We start from the raw sequence: 23,556 nt of genomic DNA on the forward strand, positions 1-23,556 counted from the left end.
CACAAGGCTACCGTGCTGCCCCATAGAATCCAAGGATTCTATGGGAAGCAAGAGATGAAATTGCAGAGCCGTTGGCAATTATCTTTTCGTCCTCACTGCCAACAGGGGTGTACCAGGGGATTGGAGAGTGGCGAATGTCGTGCCCCTGTTCAAAAAAGGAACTAGGGATAACCCTGGGAATTACAGGCCAGTTAGTCTTACTTCGATGGTAGGCAAAGTAATGGAAAGGGTACTGAAGGATAGGATTTCTGAGCATCTGGAAAGACACTGCTTGATTAGGGATAGTCAGCACGGATTTGTGAGGGGTAGGTCTTGCCTTACAAATCTTATTGAATTCTTTGAGGAGGTGACCAAGCATGTGGATGAAGGTAAAGCAGTGGATGTAGTGTACATGGATTTTAGTAAGGCATTTGATAAAGTTCCCCATGGTAGGCTTCTGCAGAAAGTAAGGAGGCATGGGATAGTTGGAAATTTGGCCAGTTGGATAACGAACTGGCTAACCGATAGAAGTCAGAGAGTGGTGGTGGATGGCAAATATTCAGCCTGGATCCCAGTTACCAGTGGTGTACCGCAGGGATCAGTTCTGGGTCCTCTGCTGTTTGTGATTTTCATTAATGACTTGGATGAGGAAGTTGAAGGGTGGGTCAGTAAATTTGCAGACGATACGAAGATTGGTGGAGTTGTGGATAGTAAGGAGGGCTGTTGTCGGCTGCAAACAGACATAGATAGGATGCAGAGCTGCGCTGAGAAGTGGCAGATGGAGTTTAACCCTGAAAAGTGTGAGGTTGTCCATTTTGGAAGGACAAATATGAATGCGGAATACAGGGTTAACGGTAGAGTTCTTGGCATTGTGGAGGAGCAGAGAGACCTTGGGGTCTATGTTCATACATCTTTGAAAGTTGCCACTCAAGTGGATAGAGCTGTGAAGAAGGCCTATGGTGTGCTCGCGTTCATTAACAGAGGGATTGAATTTAAGAGCCGTGAGGTGATGATGCAGCTGTACAAAACTTTGGTAAGGCCACATTTGGAGTACTGTGTACAGTTCTGGTCGCCTCATTTTAGGAAGGATGTGGAAGCTCTGGAAAAGGTGCAAAGAAGATTTACCAGGATGTTGCCTGGAATGGAGAGTAGGTCTTACGAGGAAAGGTTGAGGGTGCTAGGCCTTTTCTCATTAGAGTGGAGAAGGATGAGGGGTGACTTGATAGAGGTTTATAAGATGATCAGGGGAATAGATAGAGTAGACAGTCAGAGACTTTTTCCCCAGGTGGAACACACCATTACAAGGGGACATAAATTTAAGGTGAAAGGTAGAAGATATAGGAGGGATATCAGAGGTAGGTTCTTTACCCAGAGAGTAGTGGGGGCATGGAATGCACTGCCTGTGGAAGTAGTTGAGTCGGAAACATTAGGGACCTTCAAGCAGCTGTTGGATAGGTACATGGATTACGGTAGAATGATATAGTGTAGATTTATTTGTTCTTAAGGGCAGCACGGTAGCATTGTGGATAGCACAATTGCTTCACAGATCCATGGTCCCAGGTTCGATTCCGGCTTGGGTCATTGTCTGTGCGGAGTCTGCACGTCCTCCCAGTGTCTGCGTGGGTTTCCTCCGGGTGCTCCGGTTTCCTCCCACAGTCCAAAGATGTGCGGGTTAGGTGAATTGGCCAATGATAAATTGCCCTTAATGTCCAAATTGCCCTTGGTGTTGGGTGGAGTTGTTGAGTTTGGGTAGGGTGCTCTTTCCAAGAGCTGGTGCAGACTCAAAGGGCCGAATGGCCTCCTTCTGCACTGTAAATTCAATGATAATCTATGATTAATCTAGGACAAAGGTTCGGCACAACATCGTGGGCCGAAGGGCCTGTTCTGTGCTGTATTTTCTATGTTCTAATGGCCACAACATCGTAATCCCAGGTACCAATCAATGCTTCAAGCTCACCAACCTTATTCCTGATGCTCCTCGCATTGTAGACACACTTCAAACCACCTTCATGCCTTCAGGTCCACTTTTGTGACCTTGGTACCTTCCTCAGTACCGCACTACACTCAACTTTGTGAACTCCAGCAACGCTATCTCCTGGACTACAAATCAGTTTCCCATCCCCCTGCCAAATTAGTTTAAACCCTCCCAAAGAGCTGGAGCAAATTTCCCTACCAGGATATTGGTGCCCCTCTGGTTCAGGTGTAACCCATCCTGTTTGTACAGGTCCCCCAGAATGTGCTCCAATTATCCAAGTAACTGAAACCCTCCATCCTACACCATCCCTGTAGCCACGTTTTAAACTGCACTCTCTCCCTGTTCCTCACCTCGCTAGCACGTGGCACTGGCAGCAAACCAGAGATGACAACACGGCCTGTCCTGACTCTCAGCTTCCACCCTAGCTCCCTGAATCCCTGTTTTACATCCCCCATCCCTTTTCCTACCTACGTTGTTGGTACCGATGTGTACCACGACTTGTTGCTGCTCCCCCTCCCTCTTAAGGATCCTGAAAACATGATCAGAGACGTCACGGACCTTGGCACCCGGGAGGCAACACACCAACCATGAGCCTCTATCTTTGCCACAGAACCGCCTATCTGTACCTCCAACTATAGAGTCTCCAATAACTAATGCTCTCCTGCTCTTCCCCCTTCCCTTCTGAGCCAAAGGGACAGACTCAGTGCCAGAGACCTGGTCACCGTGGCTTACCTCTGGTAGGTCCCGCCCCCCCCCATCAGTATCCAAAACTGTATACCCGTTATTGAGGGGAACAACCGCAGGGGATCCCTGCACGGACTGCTTCTTCCCCCTCCTTTTAAACGTCACCCAGCTACCTTCATTCTTAGGAATAACTACATCCCTGTAGCTTCTACCTATAACCGACTCTGCCTCCCGAATGATCAGTTCATCCAGCTCCAGTTCCCTAACACGGTCTTTGAGGAGCTGGAGATGGGTGCACTTCCCGCAGGTGAACTCAGCAGGGCCACTGACGGTGTCCCTCACCTCGAACATCCTGCAGGAGGAACATTGCACTGCCCTCTCTGCCATCTCTTTCATTTATCCACTTGACAATTACAGACAAAAAAAAAAGCTTACCTGATTATCACACTCCCCGACAGCAGTTTTCAACTTGTCCCTGCAGTCTATCCTCACTGAGAGCTCCTTCTAGTTGCAGTTACTGCACCTGAGGCAAATCACTCCCCGCAACAGCCAATCAGCATTGCCGCTCTGCCGCCCTCTGCAGGATACTTGCCTCAACTTGTCCCCGCAATCTATCCTCACCGAAAGCTCCTTCTAGTCGCAGTGACTGCACCTGAGGCAAATCACTCCCCACAATAGCCAATCAGCATTGCCGATCTGCCGCCCTCTGCGTGTCAAATGTCCATGTTATTTTAATAAGTTGTTTACTTGGACCCCAACACCACAAGTCTCTGTGGACCGCCACTGTTTACAGCTTTTCACCAGAGTACAGGAGGGAGATAGAGAACCTAGTGGTATGGTGCAATGACAACAATCTAATGTCATCAAAACTAAGGAGCTGCTTATTGGCTTCAGGAAGTGAAGCGCCATACACGCCTCAGTCTGCATCAATGGTGCCGGAGGTGGAGGTGTTTGACAGCTTCAAATTATCAACAATCTGTCCTGGTCCACCCACGGTGACGCTACAACCAAGAAAGCACAATAGCACCTATGCTTTCTCAGGAAACTAAGGAAATTCGGCATGTCCACATCAACTTTTTACAGATGCACCATAGAAAACATTCTATCTCGCTGCATCACAGCCGGCATCAACTGCTTGGTCCAAGACCACAAGAAAGCATAGAGAGTCATGAACATAGCCCAGTCCATCACCCGAACCCCCCTCCCCGTTATTAACTCGGTCTACACCTCCCGTTACCTTGGGAAAGCAAGCACCATAATCAAAGACCTCTGCCACCCGGGTTATTCTCTCTTACAACCTCTTCCATCAGGCAGAACATAGAACATAGAACGATACAGCGCAGTACAGGCCCTTCGGCCCACGATGTTGCACCGAAACAAAAGCCATCTAACCTATACTATGCCATTATCATCCATATGTTTATCCAATAAACTTTTAAATGCCCTCAATGTTGGCGAGTTCACTACTGTAGCAGGTAGGGCATTCCACGGCCTCACTACTCTTTGTGTAAAGAACCTACCTCTGACCTCTGTCCTGTATCAATTACCCCTCAGTTTAAAGCTATGTCCCCTCGTGCCAGCCATTTCCATCCACGGGAGAAGGCTCTCACTGTCCACCCAATCTAACCCCATGATCATTTTGTATGCCTCTATTAAGTCTCCTCTTAACCTTCTTCTCTCCAACGAAAACAACCTCAAGTCCAACAGCCTTTCCTCATAAGATTTTCCCTCCATACCAGGCAACATTCTGGTAAATCTCCTCTGCACCCGCTCCAAAGCCTCCACGTCCTTCCTATAATGCGGTGACCAGAACTGTACGTAATACTCCAAATGCGTACCAGGGTTCTGTACAGCTGCAACATGACCTCCTGACTCTGGAACTCAATCCCTCTACCAATAAAGGCCAACACTACATAGGCCTTCATCACAACCCTATCAACCTGGGTGGCAACTTTCAGGGATCTATGTACATGGACACCTAGATCCCTCTGCTCATCCACACTTCCAAGAACTTGACCATTCGCCAAATATTCCGCATTTCTGTTATTCCTTCCAAAGTGAATCACCTCACACTTCTCTACATTAAACTCCATTTGCCACCTCTCAGCCCAGCTCTGCAGCTTATCTATATCCTGCTACATCCTTCCACACTGTCGACAACACCACCGACTTTAGTATCGTCTGCAAATTTACTCACCCACCCTTCTGCGCCTTCCTCTAGGTCATTGATAAAAATGACAAACAGCAACGGCCCCAGAACAGATCCTTGTGGTACTCCACTTGTAACTGAACTCCATTCTGAACATTTCCCATCAACCACCACCCTCTGTCTTCTTTCAGCTAGCCAATTTCTGATCCACATCTCTAAATCACACTCAATCCCCAGCCTCCGTATTTTCTGCAATAGCCTACCGTGGGGAACCTTATCAAACACTTTGCTGAAATCCATATACACCACATCAACTGCTCTACCCTCGTCTACCTGTTCAGTCACCTTCTCAAAGAACTCGATAAGGTTTGTGAGGCATGACCTACCCTTCACAAAGCCATGCTGACTATCCCTGATCATATTATTCCTATCTAGATGATTATAAATCTTGTCTCTTATAATCCCCTCCAAGACTTTACCCACTACAGACGTGAGGCTCACCGGTCTATAGTTGCCAGGGTTGTCTCTGCTCCCCTTTTTGAACAAAGGGACCACATTTGCTATCCTCCAGTCCTCTGGCACTACTCCTGTAGCCAATGATGACATAAAAATCAAAGCCAAAGGCCCAGCAATCTCTTCCTTGGCTTCCCAGAGAATCCTAGGATAAATCCCATCAGGACCTGGGGACTTATCTATTTTCAGCCTGTCCAGAATTGCCAACACCTCTTCCCTACGTACCTCAATGCCATCTATTCTATTAGCCTGGGTCTCAGCATTCTCCTCCACAACATTATCTTTTTCCTGAGTGAATACTGACGAAAAATATTCATTTAGTATCTCGCCTATCTCTTCAGACTCCACACACAACTTCCCATCCCTGTCCTTGACTGGTCCTACTCTTTCCCTCGTCATTCGCTTATTCCTGACATACCTATAGAAAGCTTTTGGGTTTTCCTTGATCCTACCTGCCAAATACTTCTCATGTCCCCTCCTTGCTCGTCTTAGCTCTCTCTTATCCTTCCTCGCTACCTTGTAACTATCCATCGCCCCAACTGAAACTTCACACCTCATCTTCACATAGGCCTCCTTCTTCCTCTTAACAAGAGATTCCACTTCTCTGGTAAACCACGGTTCCCTCGCTCGACGCCTTCCTCCTTGCCTGACCGGTACATGCTTATCAAGAACACGCAGTAGCTGATCCTTGAACAAGCTCCACTTATCCAGTGTGTCCAACACTTGCAGCCTACTTCTCCACCTTATCCCCCCCAAGTCACGTCTAATGGCATCATAATTGCCCTTCCCCCAGCTATAACTCTTGCCCTGCGGTGTATACTTATCCCTTTCCATCATTAACGTAAACGTCACCGAATTGTGGTCACTGTCCCCAAAGTGCTCTCCTACCTCCAAATCCAACACCTGGCCTGGTTCATTACCCAAAACCAAATCCAACGTGGCCTCGCCTCTCGTTGGCCTGTCAACATATTGTGTCAGGAAACCCTCCTGCACACATTGTACAAAAAACGACCCATCTAATGTACTCGAACTATATCTTTTCCAGTCAATATTTGGAAAGTTAAAGTCTCCCATAATAACTACCCTGTTACTTTCGCTCTTATCCAGGATCATCCTCGCCATCCTTTCCTCTACATCCCTAGAACTATTTGGAGGCCTATAGAAGACTCCCAACAGGGTGACCTCTCCTTTCATGTTTCTAACCTCAGCCCATACTACCTCGGAAGATGAGTCCCCATCTAGCATCCTCTCTGCCACCGTAATACTGCTCTTGACTAGCAGCGCCACACCTCCCCCTCTTTTGACTCCTTCTCTGAGCTTACTAAAACACCTAAACCCCGGAACCTGCAACATCCATTCCTGTCCCTGCTCTATCCATGTCTCCGAAATGGCCACAACATCGAAGTCCCAGGTACCAACCCATGCTGCCAGTTCCCCTACCTTATTTCGTATACTCCTGGCATTGAAGTAGACACACTTCAAACCACCTACCTGAACACTGGCCCCCTCCTGCGACGTCAAATCTGTGCTCCTGACCTCTATACTCTCATTCTCCCTTACCCTAAAACTACAATCCAGATTCCCATGCCCCTGCTGCATTAGTTTAAACCCCCCCAAAGAGCACTAACAAATCTCCCCCCCAGGATATTTGTGCCCCTCAGGTTCAGATGTAGACCATCCTGTCTGTAGAGGTCCCACCTTCCCCAGAAAGAGCCCCAGTTATCCAGAAATCTGAATCCCTCCCGCCTGCACCATCCCTGTAGCCACGTGTTTAATTGCTCTCTCTCCCTATTCCTCATCTCACTATCACGTGGCACGGGCAACAACCCAGAGATAACAACTCTGTTTGTTCTAGTTCTGAGCTTCCATCCTAGCTCCCTGAAAGCCTGCCTGACATCCTTGTCCCCTTTCCTACCTATGTCATTAGTGCCAATGTTGACCACGGCTTGGGGCTGCTCCCCCTCCCCCTAAGGACCCGGAAAACATGATCCGAGACATCACGTACCCTAGCACCTGGGAGGCAACATACCAAACGTGAGTCTCTCACGCTCCCACAAAATCTCCTATCTGTGCCCGACTATCGAGTCCCCAATTTCTAATGCTCTGCTCCTCTCCCCCCTTCCCTTCTGAGCAACAGGGACAGACTCCGTGCCAGAGGCCCGTACCCCATGGCTTACCCCTGGTAAGTCCCCCCCCCCCCCCCCCCCCCCCCCCACAAGTATCCAAAGCGGTATACTTGTTTCTCAGGGGAACGACCGCAGGGGATCCCTGCACTGACTGCTTCTTCCCAGTCCCTCTTACAGTTACCCATCTATCTCCAATCTTTGGTGTAACTAATTCCCTGAAGCTGCTATCTATGACCCCCTCTGCCTCCCGAATGATCCAAATTTCTTCCAACTCCAGCTCCAGTTCCCTAACTCGGTCTTGGAGGAGCCAAGATACAAAAGTAACAGATTCAAAAACAGCTTCTTCCCCACTACGTTACCAGACTTCTGAATGGTCCTCTTATGGACTGAACTGATCTCTCCACGCATCTTCTCTATTGTTCTAGCACTACACTCTATATGCTTCACCCTATGTCCATGTCTATGTATTTACATTGTGGAGCGGCACGGTGGCGAGTGGTTAGCACTGTTGCCTCACGGCGCTGAGGACCCAGGTTCGATCCCAGCCCCGGGTCACTGTCTGTGTGGAGTTTGCACATTCTCCCCGTGGGTCTCACCCCCACAATCCAAAAAGTTGTGCAGGTTGTGGGGGGAGTTGGCCATGCTAAATTGCCCCTTATTTGGAAAAGGAATTGGATACTCAAGTTATTTTTAAAAATGTGTTTACATTGTGTATTTATTATATGTCCTATGTTTTTCATGTATGAAACGATCTACCTGAACTGTACGCAGAACAATTCTTTTCACTGTCCCTTGGTACGTGACAATAAGTTAAAAGGGCCAGTTTTTATCCTTTTTGGGTCCAAAGTGAATGACCTCATATTTGCTTACACTGAATTATTTTCCAGAGTTTGGTCCATTCACTTAATCAATTTATCTTTATAATTCCATCTATACTGCTTACAATACCACTTCTGTATCATTGGATATGTAGCTTTCATTGAGGCATGATATGTTAATTTACATTTAACAAGCTATTCTTTGACTTACCTTAAACCCCAACTGTGCAGCCTTAATGGCAGCAACATATCCTCCTGGCCCCGAGCCCACCACTGTGACATCAGCCTCAACTGGAATGGAAACAGAATACATTCAGCATGAGCTTTCAGCATTGATACACCAATATTACCCCAATACCAGGCAGAGTCTTCATACAGACTGCCTGATACATATTGGAATGAGACAAGCAAGTATGAGACCATGGGGTAAGGGAAGGTGGAATTCAGTCCACAGGAACACAAAAACTTTGAAGCAAGGACGGCAAAATGAACAAAAAAGCTACTTAATACACATTTTGGTAGATTAGTGTTAAGTACAATAAACATCTACTTAATAATCTAAAGTAAGTAAAGTCACTATAGTCCCAGATGACCAAAGGCTACTTCCCCCCCATGAGCGGGAGAGCTAAATGGTGGTGATTTAACTCGAGGCTCACCACACTTCAGGCAAGGGGCAAAGTTGACAAAGCAGGTTGACTGAATCATTCAAATACTGATTACAATGATGCAATTTGGAAGATTCAGAGATTTTGTTTTCTAGTCCTGAAATGTTTAATATGAAAAACCTAAAGCAGCTATGGGGACTGGACTGACTCACCACTGGTCTCAGATTATTCAGGTGTCACCACCAGTTAAGTGGCTTTTCACATTATTTGAATATATTCTCAAACGTTAGATTAGAATAAAGCCATTGCCTCAAGGGGTCACGCGGTGTGAGCACAGGAACAGCTGTGTTTTCATGAGCTCAGGCTCTGCTCATCTTTCAATCATTGTTTTATCCTTGTGCACTTTGTCTTTTCTTGGTCTGCATAGTTTTGCGATGTGCCGTGTGTTGTTCTGTGTTTCAAATGAGTCAAGGTGAAAGGTTGTTTCATGGCAGCTAGAGGGAGTTGGGGTGGGGCCTCATCTTTGGTGGCATGGCCGCTTTTGAAAGGATTCCCACCTTGATGGTACGGTGTTAACCGGCAAATTATGCTGCTTGCGATGAAGTTGATCCATTTGATAATCTTGACTGTGTTACAGAATTTCAAAGCCAAATTTTCAGAGGTGCGTGCTTAATGAGGGGCTTGTAGAGAGCATGGAGTTTGGGAGAATTTTGTTGGAGCACAATAAATCAGATGTCCTTGGGGTAGGGTTGGCCTTCCGACCTCTGGTTTTGTGGGGTCCTGTTCCTGGTGTCGAGCGAGAGGCTAGGGTTGCCCGTGTCGGCTGGGGACATTCCCCCCACCTTGTTGGAGCCTCAGTTGATGACCACCTGGGCTTGGTCGAGACAGCATGCTGGAAATAATGAGTCTTTGGGTTCTGCTGGTTGGAATCCTTGGGGGATCCTGAAGAGTACTCACCATTTTGGATCCTGCTATATCCTGGATATCTATTTTCTCTATGCCAATACATAGCGTATACAACATACAGTGCAGAAGGAGGCCATTCAGCCCATCGAGTCTGCACTGACCCACTTATTCCATCACTACCACCCTGTCCCTATAACCCAACAACCCCTCCTTTGTGGACACAAAGGGCAATTTATCATGGCCAATCCACGTAACCTGCACGTCTTTGGACTGTGGGAGGAAACCGGAGCACCCGGAGGAAACCGACGCAGACACGGGGAGAACGTGCAGACTCCGCACAGAGTGACCCAGCGGGGAATCGAACCTGGGACCCTGGCACTGTGAAGCCACAGTGCTAGCAATGTGTGCTACCGTGCTGCCCCAAAATCCTGGAACATTGCCAAAATGAGGTGGTCCTCATTATCCTGATGTTGACCTTGCTCCTCAGTTATACTGGACTTTTCATGCTGACCATAATGTTGGTCCGTTAATGTTGTTAATTTATTTGTTTGCAGGGAAGTAAATATTTTGGGTGTGACTGGTAGAAATCTTGCTTTTAATATACAAATTTAAAAGGAAGAAATGGTTCAGAATCAAAATGGTTTATTAAGGTCACACAGTTCAAACAAACAGTGAAAACTGCTGAATAGCAGGAGAATTATCAAATTAAAACTCCAGACACATTCGTTAGTATGTAAATCTGGGCAGCGTTCCTCGTTCAGTTTTCATGAGAACTGATAAAGTTTGGTGGGAACAGAATATCAGTCACACCCTATTAAAATCTGATAGGCAGCCATTTCTATCAAATTAAATGAACTATAATTATTATGACCCAATCACAGACAGAACGGGGACAGAACATTAACAATAGCAATTACCTTAATAGGTGCCGGTTTGAACAATTCATTCCGGAATCACCTTACTTCATTTCTTTAACTATTTCCTGCACTTTGCTCTGAAAGCTGCCATTTTGTCTATTTTCAACTTCTCTGTATTGTGTATTTTAATTTGAAGAAATCATCAAGAACTGTAATTTGCATCAAATTCCACTCAGTCATCTGTATTTGCTTGGACAAAACAAACTTTTTAAAAACTCTGTATTTGCAAGTAAACTGACCTGATCAAGAGACATTTGAAAACTGACTGAATAAAGCTACAATTTACTTCATGCATGAAGTTCAAGTTTTAAATTCTGTCGAGTGATATATAGTGCGGCGACACACAAGATATATTAACCGAAGTACAGAGCTATCAGTGATGAACTGCACTGTTGGTGATCCTGATTCTAGACAGTTATCCTAGACAGGGTAGGTGTCTAGACCCCCTAGACAGGGTAGGTGGATTGGCCATGATAAATTGCCCTTAGTGTCCAAAATTGCCCTTGGTGTTGGGTGGAGGTGTTGAGTTTGGGTAGGGTGCTCTTTCCAAGAGCCGGTGCAGACTCAGGGGGCCGAATGGCCTCCTTCTGCACTGTAAATTCAATGATAATCTATGATTAATCTAGGACATAGGTTCGGCACAACATCGTGGGCCGAAGGGCCTGTTCTGTGCTGTATTTTCTATGTATCTCATCGGGGGGGGGGTTAGAGAAATAAAAATTAGCAGAACCAATGTAGGGGGAGTACTAGATTGTGTGGGCAGTTAGGTAAGGTTAGTTGTGTGGGCAGTTAGGTAAGGTTAGTTTTGACCTCGCCATGTTGGAGGCCGGCCCTCCCCCCATGGTCAGAGTTACTATTTTCTCTTTGGCTGCGTTTTTTTGTTCTTCAGGCTCAGGTGGACTGTGTATTATCCTGTTAAGGACCAGGGTTTGTTTGACTCCTCTTTAGGGAGGAGTCAGTTGTTTTCCTTGTTGCGGGTCTCCCTCTTTGATTGTTCCAATTGCTTTTTACCTTTTCTGTGGGAGGCCCTGGTTTGAGTATAAGGCTTCCCGATACCCTGACCTCTTTGTCATTGTCATCTTGTGGTTACACGGTGCTGCATCTGGGGAAAAGTTTAAAATGATCTGTAAAGGTGAACTGATTACCTCCTTAGCTCTGGGGCCCTCAGGCTATTATTTTCTTCTTCAATCATTGTTTTTGAAGTTATTGGTGTGATCCTGGCCTGTAATAGTGCCTATTGTGAAGGGGAGGTCGTGTCTCACTAACTTTAGTTTTTCGAAGAGGTCACAAAGATGATTGATGCAGGTAGGGCAGTGGATGTTGTCTATGTGGACTTCAGTAAGGCCTTTGACAAGGTCCCTCATGATAGACTGGTACAGAAGGTGAAGTCACACAGGATCAGGGGTGAGCTGGCAAGGTGGATACAGAACTGGCTAGGTCATAGAAGGCAGAGTGTAGCAATGGAAGGGTGCTTTTGTAATTGGAGGGCTGTAACTAGTGGTGGTCCGCAGGGATCAGTGCTGGGACCTTTGCTGTTCGTAGTATATACAAATGATTTGGAGGAAAATGTAACTGGTCTGATTAGTAAGTTTGCAGACGACACAAAGGTTGGTGGAATTGCGGATAGCGATGAGGACTGTCCAGCAGGATTTAGATCGTTTGGAGACTTGGGCGGAGAGATGGCAGATGGAGTTTAATCCGGACAAATGTGAGGTAATGCATTTTGGAAGGTCTAATGCAGGTAGGGAATATACAGTGAATGGTAGAACCCTCAAGAGTATTGAAAGTCAAAGAGATCTAGGAGTATAGGTCCACAGGCACTGAAAGGGGCAACACAGGTGGAGAAGGTAGTCAAGAAGGCATACGACATTGGCTGGGGCATTGAGTATAAGAATTGGCAAGTCATGTTGCAGCTGTGGCCACACTTGGGAGCAGTGTTCAATTCTGGTCGCCACACTACCAAAAGGATGTGGAGGCTTTAGAGAGGGTGCAGAAGAGATTTACCTGTGTTGCCTGGTATGGAGGGCATTAGCTATGAGGAGCGGTTGAATAAGCTCGGTTTGTTCTCACTGGAACGACGGAGGTTGAGGGGCGACCTGATAGAGGTCTACAAAATTATGAGAGGCATAGACAGAGTGGATAGTCAGAGGCTTTTCCCCAGGGTAGAGGGGTCAATTACTAGGGGGCATAGGTTTAAGGTGCGAGGGTCAAGGTTTAAAGTAGATGTACGAAGCAAGTTTTTTTACTCAGAGGGTAGTGGGTGCCTGGAACTCGCTACCGGAGGAGGTGGTGGAAGCAGGGACGATAGTGACATTTAAGGGGCATCTTGACAAATACATGAATAGGATGGGAATAGAGGGATATGGAGCCCGGAAGTGTAGAAGATTGTAGTTTAGTCGGGCAGCATGGTCGGCACAGGCTTAGAGAGCCGAAGGGCCTGTTCCTGTGCTGTACTTTTCTTTGTTCGTTGCATCCTGTTCGGGTACTGACAGGTCAGTTATCTGTGGAAGGAACTTGTTGGGGATTTTATCCCTGATTTATCCAGACTGGTTTGTTCCCAATTATGTAATTATTGTTATGTGCTGCATCTGTCGTACATTGATACCTATAGCGCTCTTTCTGCTTATGCTTGTTTTGAGGAGATTTTTGTAAACAAATTTGAAAATTCCAATTTTTAAAAAAAGCCACTGCCTCAAATGCATACACTACACAGTTAGGTTAATTACAAGGATGTTGCATAATGTTACTGAGAAATTATTTACATGGAGCAATTAACTTTTATAGTGGGATCGACAAAATAAGTCCCACTGGCTGCCGCAACGCCCCAGCCGCACCCCCCCACCCCCACTTGCTTCCCTCCAAAAAATCTCTGTTCCCAAGCAAGCACGGACCATTCAATAAATAACTACAGACCAGACGCTCAGACTTCAGATTGGCAGCAGTTTCATCTCAAATACATACATCAAACTTGTTGAAGGACAGACAATGGAGTTAAAATTGACATTGGACATCAAAGAATTTATAGTGTAGAAGGAAGCCATTCGGCCCAACGAGTCTGCACCGGCTCTTGGAAAGTGCACCCCACTCAAGTCCACGCTTCCTCCACCTAATCCCCTTAACCCAGTAATCCCAATTAACCTTTTTGGACACCAAGGGCAATTTAGCATGGCCAATCCACCTAACCATCTTTGGACTGTGGGAAGAAACCAAACCCATGCAGACACGGAAGAAAGTGCAGAATCCACACAGACCGTGACCCAAATCGGGAATCGAACCTGGGACCGTGGAGCTGTGAATCAACTGTGCCAACCACTATGCTAACGTGCAGCCAAAAAGCATGTCTTAATGAAGTTTTCCATTGAACTGGTTTCAGCAGTTATAGACTAGAATCACGTTTGGAAACATCCCAGGAAAAGTGGTGACAAGTAGATGCAATGTGACAAGAGTTTGGTGGGAGGAGGCCAAGAGCTCTGGACCTTACTTCATGAACTCATGATGTGGCAGTTTATAGCTGACCTTAGAACCGCCTGAGTAGCAGGGAATGGAGCTATTCTCTTACCCCCCACACCCGTCCCCATTTTGAGGACTAATCAAAACAGAAGGAGATTCACAGGAACATCTTTAAGATACAAAGGGTGGAATCTCCAGAGGCATTCTTTGAGGAAGTAACAATATGCTGTTGATAAAGGGATGTACTTATACTTCCAGACGGCATTTGATAAAGTGTTACATAAAAGGTGATCCCAAAAATCACAAGCTCATGGTATAGGGGTAACATATTGGCATGAATAGAAGATTGGCTAACAGAGCATATGCATAATATCAAGTTGGCAGGATGTAACAGGTGGTGTGCCACAGGGATCAGTGCTGGGACCTCAACTGTTGATATTTTGACTTGGTTGTCAAATTGCTGACACAAAGATAGAATCATAGGATTTACAGTGCAGAAGGAGGCCATTCGACCCATCGAGTCTGCACCAGCCCTTGGAAAGAGTACCCTACCTAAGCCCCACCTCACCTTTTTTTTGGACACAAAGGGCTATTTAGCATGGTCAATCGACCTAACCTGCACATCTTTGAACTGTGGGAGGAAACCAGAGCATCCGTAGAAAACCCACAGACATGGGGAGAATGTGCAGACTCCGCAGAGATAGTGACTCAAGCCGGGAATCGTACCTGGGACCCTGGAGCTGTGAAGCAACTGTGCTAACCACTGTGTTACAATACTGCCCTTGATCTTATTAAACGGTGAAACAGGCTTGAGAGGCGGTATGGCCTCCTCCTACGAATGTTTTGAGTGTAATTGACGTCAGATTGTCACCTTGCTCCTATGTTTTTTTTGCCCCAAGCTGGAGCTCTGTACCCAGCCTCTTCAGAAATGTGCAGTGTACCTGTCTACAAGTCTTCTTTTGTAGTACAGGATCTTTGGGAGAAGCTAAGCTACGATCTTTTATGAAAATAGCTGCTGTATCCTGGTAAGTAGAGAGTTTAAAGATCCCAAAACTATAGCGAGAAAGGTGTGGGGGTCAGGGGGTAGGTGAAGAGGTGGTGGGGTCTAGTCAGGTGTAGTGGTGACTCAGGGATTCAGTAGTATAGTCATCCAAGTGCTCGAGCTGTTTTTAATCCTAACAAGTAAGTGAGTTGGAACCATCCAATATCTCTGACTTTACGCAAGCATTTCAGAGGATTCCGAACATGGAAGTCGAAACCTCACCTATGATGCAACAGGGGACTCCTTGGATGTCTCCCCACAGTGACTACATGGGAATTCCCTGGGGAGAAAGTGGGGTTGGAGGTACCTCCAGGGTATGATCAGAATACTGGGCCAAATACGACCACTAAAAATGGTGCCATAGGCCATAATAAAAAAATAAAACTAAACACTGAGCTTTATCACTGGAGGGGTAATACAGAAAAACAAAGTTATGTTAAATCCGTATCTAATGCCGATTAGCCCACATTTATAGTACCGTGTGCAGTTCTGGTCACCACATTATAAAAGGATACGGAGGCACCAGAGAAAATGATCCAAAAATGTGTGGGTACACATTAGCTGGGTCACTTTTCTCTTGAAAACAGGAAGTTGAGGGGCAATTGATTAGAGACCTTTCAAATTCTGAAAGGTTCGGATTGAGTGGCTAGATAGAATGTTTCTTCTTCTGGGGAAGAGTGTAACTAGAGGCCGTCAATATGAGAGTCGCCAGGAAATCCAATTGGAAATTCAGAAGAGATTTCTTCACCCAGAGAGTGGCGAGAATGTGGAACTCTCAGTCACAGTAAGTGAGCAAAGTGAATAGTATAGATCAATTTTTGTAAGAACTATTGTGGGATAATGTTGCTCTCTGTGCCAGGGAAAGTACTGCACCACATCATACTGGACAGAATGTAAGGGACGGTAGAAGATATTTTAAGGGACAATCAGGCAAGATTTCGCCAAGAAAGATCTCATGTGGATCAGATAGCAATCTTACAGATCATTGGAGTGGAACTCATCGATCTACATTAATTTTGCAGACTACAAAAAGGCATCTGACAGCATTGCACAATATACTCTGTGGAAGTTGATGACGAGCAATAGCACTCCAGGGAAAATAATCTCCCTCGTGAATAATACCCATCATGGAATGAGCTGTTGAGTCTTGCATAGAGGAGCCGTCTGATAGATTCAACGTACAAACTGGCATGAGACAAGGCTGTTTGATGTCACCATTCCTATTTTTGCTCGCGATTGATTGGATTTTGAGGCAAACATCCGAAGAACGAAGAAATGGACCTTCACATAACAGCTGAAAGATTTAGACTTCGCGGAGGAGTTGGCTTTATTATCACACCACCACATACAGATGCAAAGTAAAACCTGTCACTTGATGCAAATATTGGCCAAAGTTGACCTTAACATCAATATGGAGAAAAAAAAGATAATGCGAATACACACCAGAAACAACTCCATTTAAGATAATGAGCACCAAGCTGGATGAAGCCACGTCTTTTACCTATCTGGACAGTGTCGTACGTACTACCGGTGGGACAGACGAGGATGTAAAGATGAGAATTGGGAAGGCAAGAACAACATTCGTCACTCTCTCCAACATCTGGAAATCAAGAGAGATTGCCAAGGCTACAAAGCTAAAGATCCCCAACATAAAGTCTGTTTTCCTTTATGACTCTGAAACATGGAGGACCACCAAAACAATGTTGAAAATCTAAACCTTCAACAGGTGCCCAAATATCATCAATAACATTAAGCTGATTCCAGGGATCGCTGGACTGTCATGCAAGGAGAAATTGACGAGGTTGGGATTGTTCCCGCTGGAGTGCAGATGAATGAGGGGGGGGATCTCATGGAGACTTAAAATTTTAACGGGACTAAACAGAGTAGATGCCGGGAAGATGTTACCAATGATGGGTGTGTCCAGAACCAGGGGTCATGGTCTGAGGATTCAGGATAAACCATTTTGGACAGATATAAGGAGACATTTCATCACACAGAGTGGTGAGCCTTTGGAATTCATTACCACAGGAAGTAGTTGACGCTAAAATATTGAATATATTCAAGAGGCAGCTAGATATAGGACTTGGGGTGAATGGGATCAAAGGCCATGGGGAGAAAGCAGGATTAGGCTATTGAGTTGGATGATCAGCCATGATCGTGATGAATGTTTGTAGTATATATAAATGATTTGGAGGAAAATGTAACTGGTCTGATTAGTAAGTTTGCAGATGACACAAAGGTTGGTGGAATTGCAGATAGCGATGAGGACTGTCAGAGGATACAGCAGGATTTAGATTGTTTGGAGACTTGGGCGGAGAGATGGCAGATGGAGTTTAATCCGGACAAATGTGAGGTAATGCATTTTGGAAGGTCTAATGCAGGTAGGGAATATACAGTGAATGGTAGAACCCTCAAGAGTATTGAAAGTCAAAGAGATCTAGGAGTATAGGTCCACAGGCACTGAAAGGGGCAACACAGGTGGAGAAGGTAGTCAAGAAGGCATACGGCATGCTTGCCTTCATTGGCCGGGGCATTGAGTATAAGAATTGGAAAGTCATGTTGCAGCTGTATAGAACCTTAGTTAGGCCACACTTGGAGTATAGTATTCAATTCTGGTCGCCACACTATCAGAAGGATGTGGAGGCTTTAGAGAGGGTGCAGAAGAGATTTACCAGAATGTTGCCTGGTATGGAGGGCATTAGCTATGAGGAGCGGTTGAATAAACTTGGTTTGTTCTCACTGGAACGAAGGAGGTTGAGGGGCGACCTGATAGAGGTCTACAAAATTATGAGGGGCATAGACAGAGTGGATAGTCAGAGGCTTTTCCCCGGGGTAGAGGGGTCAATTACTAGGTGGCATAGGTTTAAGGTGAGAGGGGCAAGGTTTAGAGTAGAGTAGTTTTTTTTTTATACACAGAGGCTAGTGGGTGCCTGGAACTCGCTACCGGAGGAGGTGGTGGAAGCAGGGATGATAGTGACATTTAAGGGGCATCTTGACAAATACATAAATAGGATGGGAATAGAGGGATACGGACCCAGGAAGTGTAGAAGATTGTAGTTTAGTCGGGCAGCATGGTCGGCACGGGCTTGGAGGGCCTGTTCCTGTGCTGTACATTTCTTTGTTCTTTGAATGGTGCAGCAGGCTCGAAGGGCCAAAAGGCCTCCTCCTGCTCCTATCTTTGATGTCTCTATGTAAACTATGGGAGAGGACACAAAAATGGACTGGACGGTGACACAGTGCTTAGCACTGCAGCCTCATAGCACCAGGGACCCGGGTTCAATTCCTGTGTGGAGTTTGTATATTCTCCCCATGTCTATGTGGGTTTCCTCCAGGTGCTCCGGTTTCCTCTTTCAGTCTGAAGATGTGCAGGTTAGGTGGATTGCTAAATTGCCCCTTAGGGGGTCTAAAAGGGTAGATGGGGTTTCTGGGTTATGGGAATAGAGTTGGGGTTTCTGGGTTATGAGGATAGAGTGAGGGATTGGGGGCTCTTTCAGAGGGTCAGCGCAGACTCAACGGGCACTGTAGTGATTCCAAGACCCGATAGTTCCCTAAATCAAAAGGTGAAAGTGGAATTGAGTAGACCACTGAGGAAGTTGTGGAGCCACATTACACAGAAAGCTCTCACATGGAACCTGCAAGGAAAGAGAAAGCGAGACCAAGAAACACATGGATGTGGTATACAGAAAAGGAGATGAGAGACCAAAGGGTTATACATGGCAACAACTGGAGAGTTTGGCCCAAAACAGGATTAAATAGAGAGAATGGGTGGCCCGGTAGCACAGTGGTGAGCAATGTTGCTTCACAGCGTCAGGGACTCAGGTTCGATTCCACGCTTGGGTCACTGTCTGTGTGGAGTCTGCACGTTCTCCCCGTGTTGATCATAGAATTTACAGTGCAGAAGGAGGCCATTCGGCCCATCGAGTCTGCACCAGCTCTTGGAAAGAGCACCCTACCGAAGCCCACACCTCCACCCTATCCCCATAACCCAGTAACCCCACCCAACACGAAGGGCAATTTTGGACACCAAGGGCAATTTAGTGTGGCCAATCCACCTAACCAGCACATTTTTGGACTGTGGGAGTAAACCGGAGCACTCGGAGGAAACCCACGCAGACACGGGGAGAACGTGCAGACTCTGCACAGACAGTGACCCAAGCCGGGAATCGAACCTGGGACCCTGGAGCTGTGAAGCAATTGTGCTAACCACTATGCTACCATGCTGCCCCGTATGCTACCTATGTGGGTTTCCTCGGAGTGCTCCGGTTTCCTCCCACAAGTCCCGAAATACTTGTTAGGTGAATTGGACGTTCTGAATTCTCCCTCAAGTGTACCCAACAGGCGTTGTCGGAGTGTGGCGGCTCGGGGATTTTCACAGTAACTTCATTGCAGTATTAATGTAAGCCTACTTGTGACACTAATAAAGATTATTATTATTTGTCAGGAGCTGTGCTCAGTCAAGGAGTGAAAAAGCCAAGACGACTAATTGAACTGTATAACTTCATGATGTGGAGATGCCGGCGTTGGACTGGGGTGAGCACAGTACGAAGTCTTACAACACCAGGTTAAAGTCCAACAGGTTTGTTTCGATGTCACTAGCTTTCGGAGCGCTGCTCCTTCCTCAGGTGAATGAAGAGGTCTGTTCCAGAAACACATATATAGACAAATTCAAAGATGCCAAACAATGCTCGGAATGCGACCATTAGCAGGTGATAAAATCCTTACAGATCCAGAGATGGGGTAACCCCAGGTTAAAGAGGTGTGAATTGTATCAAGCCAGGACAGTTGGTAGGATTTCGCAGGCCAGATGGTGGGGGATGAATGTAATGCGACATAAATCCCAGGTCCCGGTTGAGGCCGCACTCATGTGTGCGGAACTTGGCTATAAGTTTCTGCTCGGCGATTCTGCGTTGTCGCGGGTCCTGAAGGCCGCCTTGGAGAACGCTTACCCGGAGATCAGAGGCTGAATGCCCTTGACTGCTGAAGTGTTCCCCGACTGGAAGGGAACATTCCTGCCTGGTGATTGTTGCGCGATGTCCGTTCATTCGTTGTCGCAGCGTCTGCATGGTCTCGCCAATGTACCACGCTTCGGGACATCCTTTCCTGCAGCGTATGAGGTAGACAACGTTGGCCGAGTCGCACGAGTATGTACCGCGTACCTGGTGGGTGGTGTTCTCACGTGCAATAGTGGTATCCATGTCGATGATCTGGCACGTCTTGCAGAGATTGCCATGACAGGGTTGTGTGGTGTCGTGGTCACTGTTCTGAAGACTGGGTAGTTTGCTGCAAACAATGGTTTGTTTGAGGTTGCGCGGTTGTTTGAAGGCAAGTAGTGGGGGTGTGGGGATGACCTTGGCAAGATGTTCATCGTCATCAATGACGTGTTGAAGGCTGTGAAGAAGATGACGTAGTTTCTCCGCTCCGGGGAAGTACTGGACGACGAAGGGTATTCTGTCAGTTGTGTCCCATGTTTGTCTTCTGAGGATGTCGGTGCGGTTTTTCGCTGTGGCGCGTTGGAACTGTCGCTCGATGAGTCGAGTGCCATATCCTGTTCGTACGAGGGCATCTTTCAACGTCTGTAGATGTCTGTTACGCTCCTCCTCGTCTGAGCAGATCCTGTGTATACGGAGCGCTTGTCCATAGGGGATGGCTTCTTTAATGTGTTTAGGGTGGAAGCTGGAGAAGTGGAGCATCATGAGGTTATCTGTGGGTCTGCGGTAAAGCGAAGTGCTGACGTGACCGTCCTTGATGAAGACGAGTGTGTCCAAGAATGCGACCGATTTGGGAGAGTAGTCCATGGTGAGTCTGATGGTTGGATGGAACTTATTAATGTCATCGTGTAGTTGTTTCAGTGATTCTTCGCCGTGGGTCCAAAGGAAAAAAATGTCATCGATGTATCTGGTGTATAACGTCGGTTGAAGGTCCTGTGCGGTGAGTAGGTCCTGTTCAAACTTTTGCATGAAGATGTTGGCGTATTGGGGTGCGAATTTGGTCCCCATGGCTGTTCCGTGCGTCTGGATGAAGAACTTGTTGTCGAAGGTGAAGACGTTGTGATCCAGAATGAAGCGGATGAGTTGCAGAATTGCGTCTGGAGATTGGCAGTTGTCGGTGTTGAGTACTGAGGCTGTTGCAGCAATGCCGTCGTCATGGGGGATGCTGGTGTAGAGTGCCGAGACGTCCATTGTGACGAGGAATGTTCCTGGTTCAACTTGTCCATGGGTGCTGAGTTTCTGTAGGAAGTCCGTCGTGTCATGACAGAAGCTGGGCGTACCTTGTACGATGGGTTTCAAGATGCCCTCGATGTAGCCAGAGAGGTTCTCACACAGGGTCCCATTGCCTGAAACGATAGGGCGGCCTGGTGTGTTGGCCTTATGTATTTTCGGGAGGCAGCAGAGTTTGGCATCTTTGAATTTGTCTATATGTGTGTTTCTGGAACAGACCTCTTCATTCACCTGAGGAAGGAGCAGCGCTCCGAAAGCTAGTGACATCGAAACAAACCTGTTGGACTTTAACCTGGTGTTGTAAGACTTCGTACTGTATAACTTCAGTTCTAGAAACCTTCACATAATTCCCAGCACAGTCCTTACACAGTATTTTCCTGCTCCCTTTTGCAAATACTAACCAATTTTTAATCAAAATCAAATTTTCATTCACAAACCCTTGAGGAATTCAGTGTCTAAAGTTACGACGGTTAAAAAACAGTAAAGTTAGTGCACACCAGCAGCTCCGTGATTAATGGAAGGTGAGAAATTCACACCTATCAGGGTCTGCGTGCACGTACCGTACCTGGTGCCACATCGGTATAGGTCCGCAGTGTGACTGCTGTAAGGCCTTGGAGTCTGCGACAAGCATGTCCAGTCTGTACAAAACACATCTCACAATTTCAGTAAAGTTTGAATCAGCCTCACAAAACCACTGATGATAAAACTGGACAAAACCATATTCTTACTCGCGTCACAATTATTTTCTTTGTCAAAAATATTTTACTATAAATGTGCAGACTGGATTTTAAATCAAAATCAGCATTGGTGTGTGAGGTTAGATATAAACACAAAGATCGTTCAACTAAACGAATTATTTAACTTAAATTTCTGCTAGATATGATGACAAGTATCCAATGTATTCAGACGTTTACACCAACATGACAATCACAGCAGTAAACCCGTATATTAACAAATTAGAGCTGTGGATTCCAGGCCCGCGGGGATGGGGGGGGGGGGGGGGGGCAGCGGCGGTCGGGGTCTGGTAAACGCGAGGAGCTGAACGGTGGCCTGCAGCCAGGCCCCACCGCACCGGCATCCCCCAGAAGCATCGAGGCCCCGGGAAAGGTGGCGGCCCCGGGAAAAGCCCCGACGCTGACCTTGAACAGTTGCCTGGACATTAGGTTACAGCTTCGCATCTTCCCAGCCAGCACCCGGAAATACGTCACCACCCTGATCCCGACTCTGATTAGCTGCGGCAGAAGGGGTGGGGCTGAGGAACAGGTCCCATGATCCTCAGCGCCTGAGAGACCTCCCAAACCCAAGCCCCACCTACACCCAACCGATTCCCCCTCCCAAACCCCGGCATCAACCCCTCACAGCCCCCTCCCTGTCCCAAAATCCAGCTCCCAGCCCCACCCAGAATCCGGCTCCTCCCTAGCCCCTCCCTCTCTGAGCCCTCTCCGCCCCCCCCCCCCCCCCGCCCCTTGCCTCCCCCCCCCTTTTCCCTCTTCAGCTGCACTCTCTCCCTATTCCTAGCCTCGCTATCACGTGGCACCGGCAACAAACCAGAGATGACAACTCTGTCTGTCCTGGCTTTTAACTTCCAGCCTAACTCCCTAAACTTGTTTATTACCTCCACACCCCTTTTCCCACCTACGTTGCTGGTACCAATGTGCACCACGACTTCTGGCTGATCCCCCTCCCCCTTAAGCATCCTGAAGACACGATCCGAGACATCCCTGGCCCTGGCACCCGGGAGGCAACATACCTTCCGGGAGTCTTGCTTGCGATAACAGAATCTCCTATCTATTCCCCTAACCATGAATCTCCTCCTACTATTGCTTTTCTATTCTCCCTCCTTCCCTTCGGAGCCCCAGAGCCAGACTCAGTGCCAGAGACCTGGCCGCTAGGGCCTTCCCCCGCTAGGTCATCCCCCCCCCCCCAACAGCATCCAAAACGGTATACTTGTTTTGAAGGGGAACGACCACGAGGGATCCCTGCACTGTCTGCCTGTTTGTTTTCTTTCCCCTGACTGTAACCCAGCTACTCTTGTCCTGTCCCTTGGGTGTGGCTACCTCCCTGTAACTCCTCTTTATCACCCCTTCTGCCTCCCGGATTATCCGAAGTTCATCCAGCTCCAGTTCCCTAACACGGTCTCTGAGGAGCTGGAGTTGGGTGCACTTCCCGCAGGT

At 47.1% G+C, this 23,556-nt stretch overlaps 1 protein-coding gene across 2 annotated transcripts in view; it reads right to left on the reverse strand.

Annotated features, from left to right (window-relative positions):
• Nucleotides 1-22,651, reverse strand: part of dld (deltaD) — a 139,390-nt gene extending 116,739 nt beyond the window's left edge. For both annotated transcript variants that reach the window (XM_072471962.1, XM_072471961.1), the window contains exons 1-3: nt 22,522-22,651; nt 21,948-22,020; nt 8,456-8,535 (exon numbers count right to left, since the gene is read on the reverse strand). In XM_072471962.1, coding sequence (XP_072328063.1) covers nt 8,456-8,535; nt 21,948-22,020; nt 22,522-22,560 — 192 coding nt within the window. In that variant the 5' untranslated portion in view covers nt 22,561-22,651. The remainder of the gene's footprint in view (nt 1-8,455; nt 8,536-21,947; nt 22,021-22,521) is intronic.
• Nucleotides 22,652-23,556: the final 905 nt, after the last annotated feature.

This window comes from Scyliorhinus torazame, chromosome 13 (assembly GCF_047496885.1).
Source record: "Scyliorhinus torazame isolate Kashiwa2021f chromosome 13, sScyTor2.1, whole genome shotgun sequence".
NCBI classification, from domain to species: Eukaryota; Metazoa; Chordata; class Chondrichthyes; order Carcharhiniformes; family Scyliorhinidae; genus Scyliorhinus; species Scyliorhinus torazame.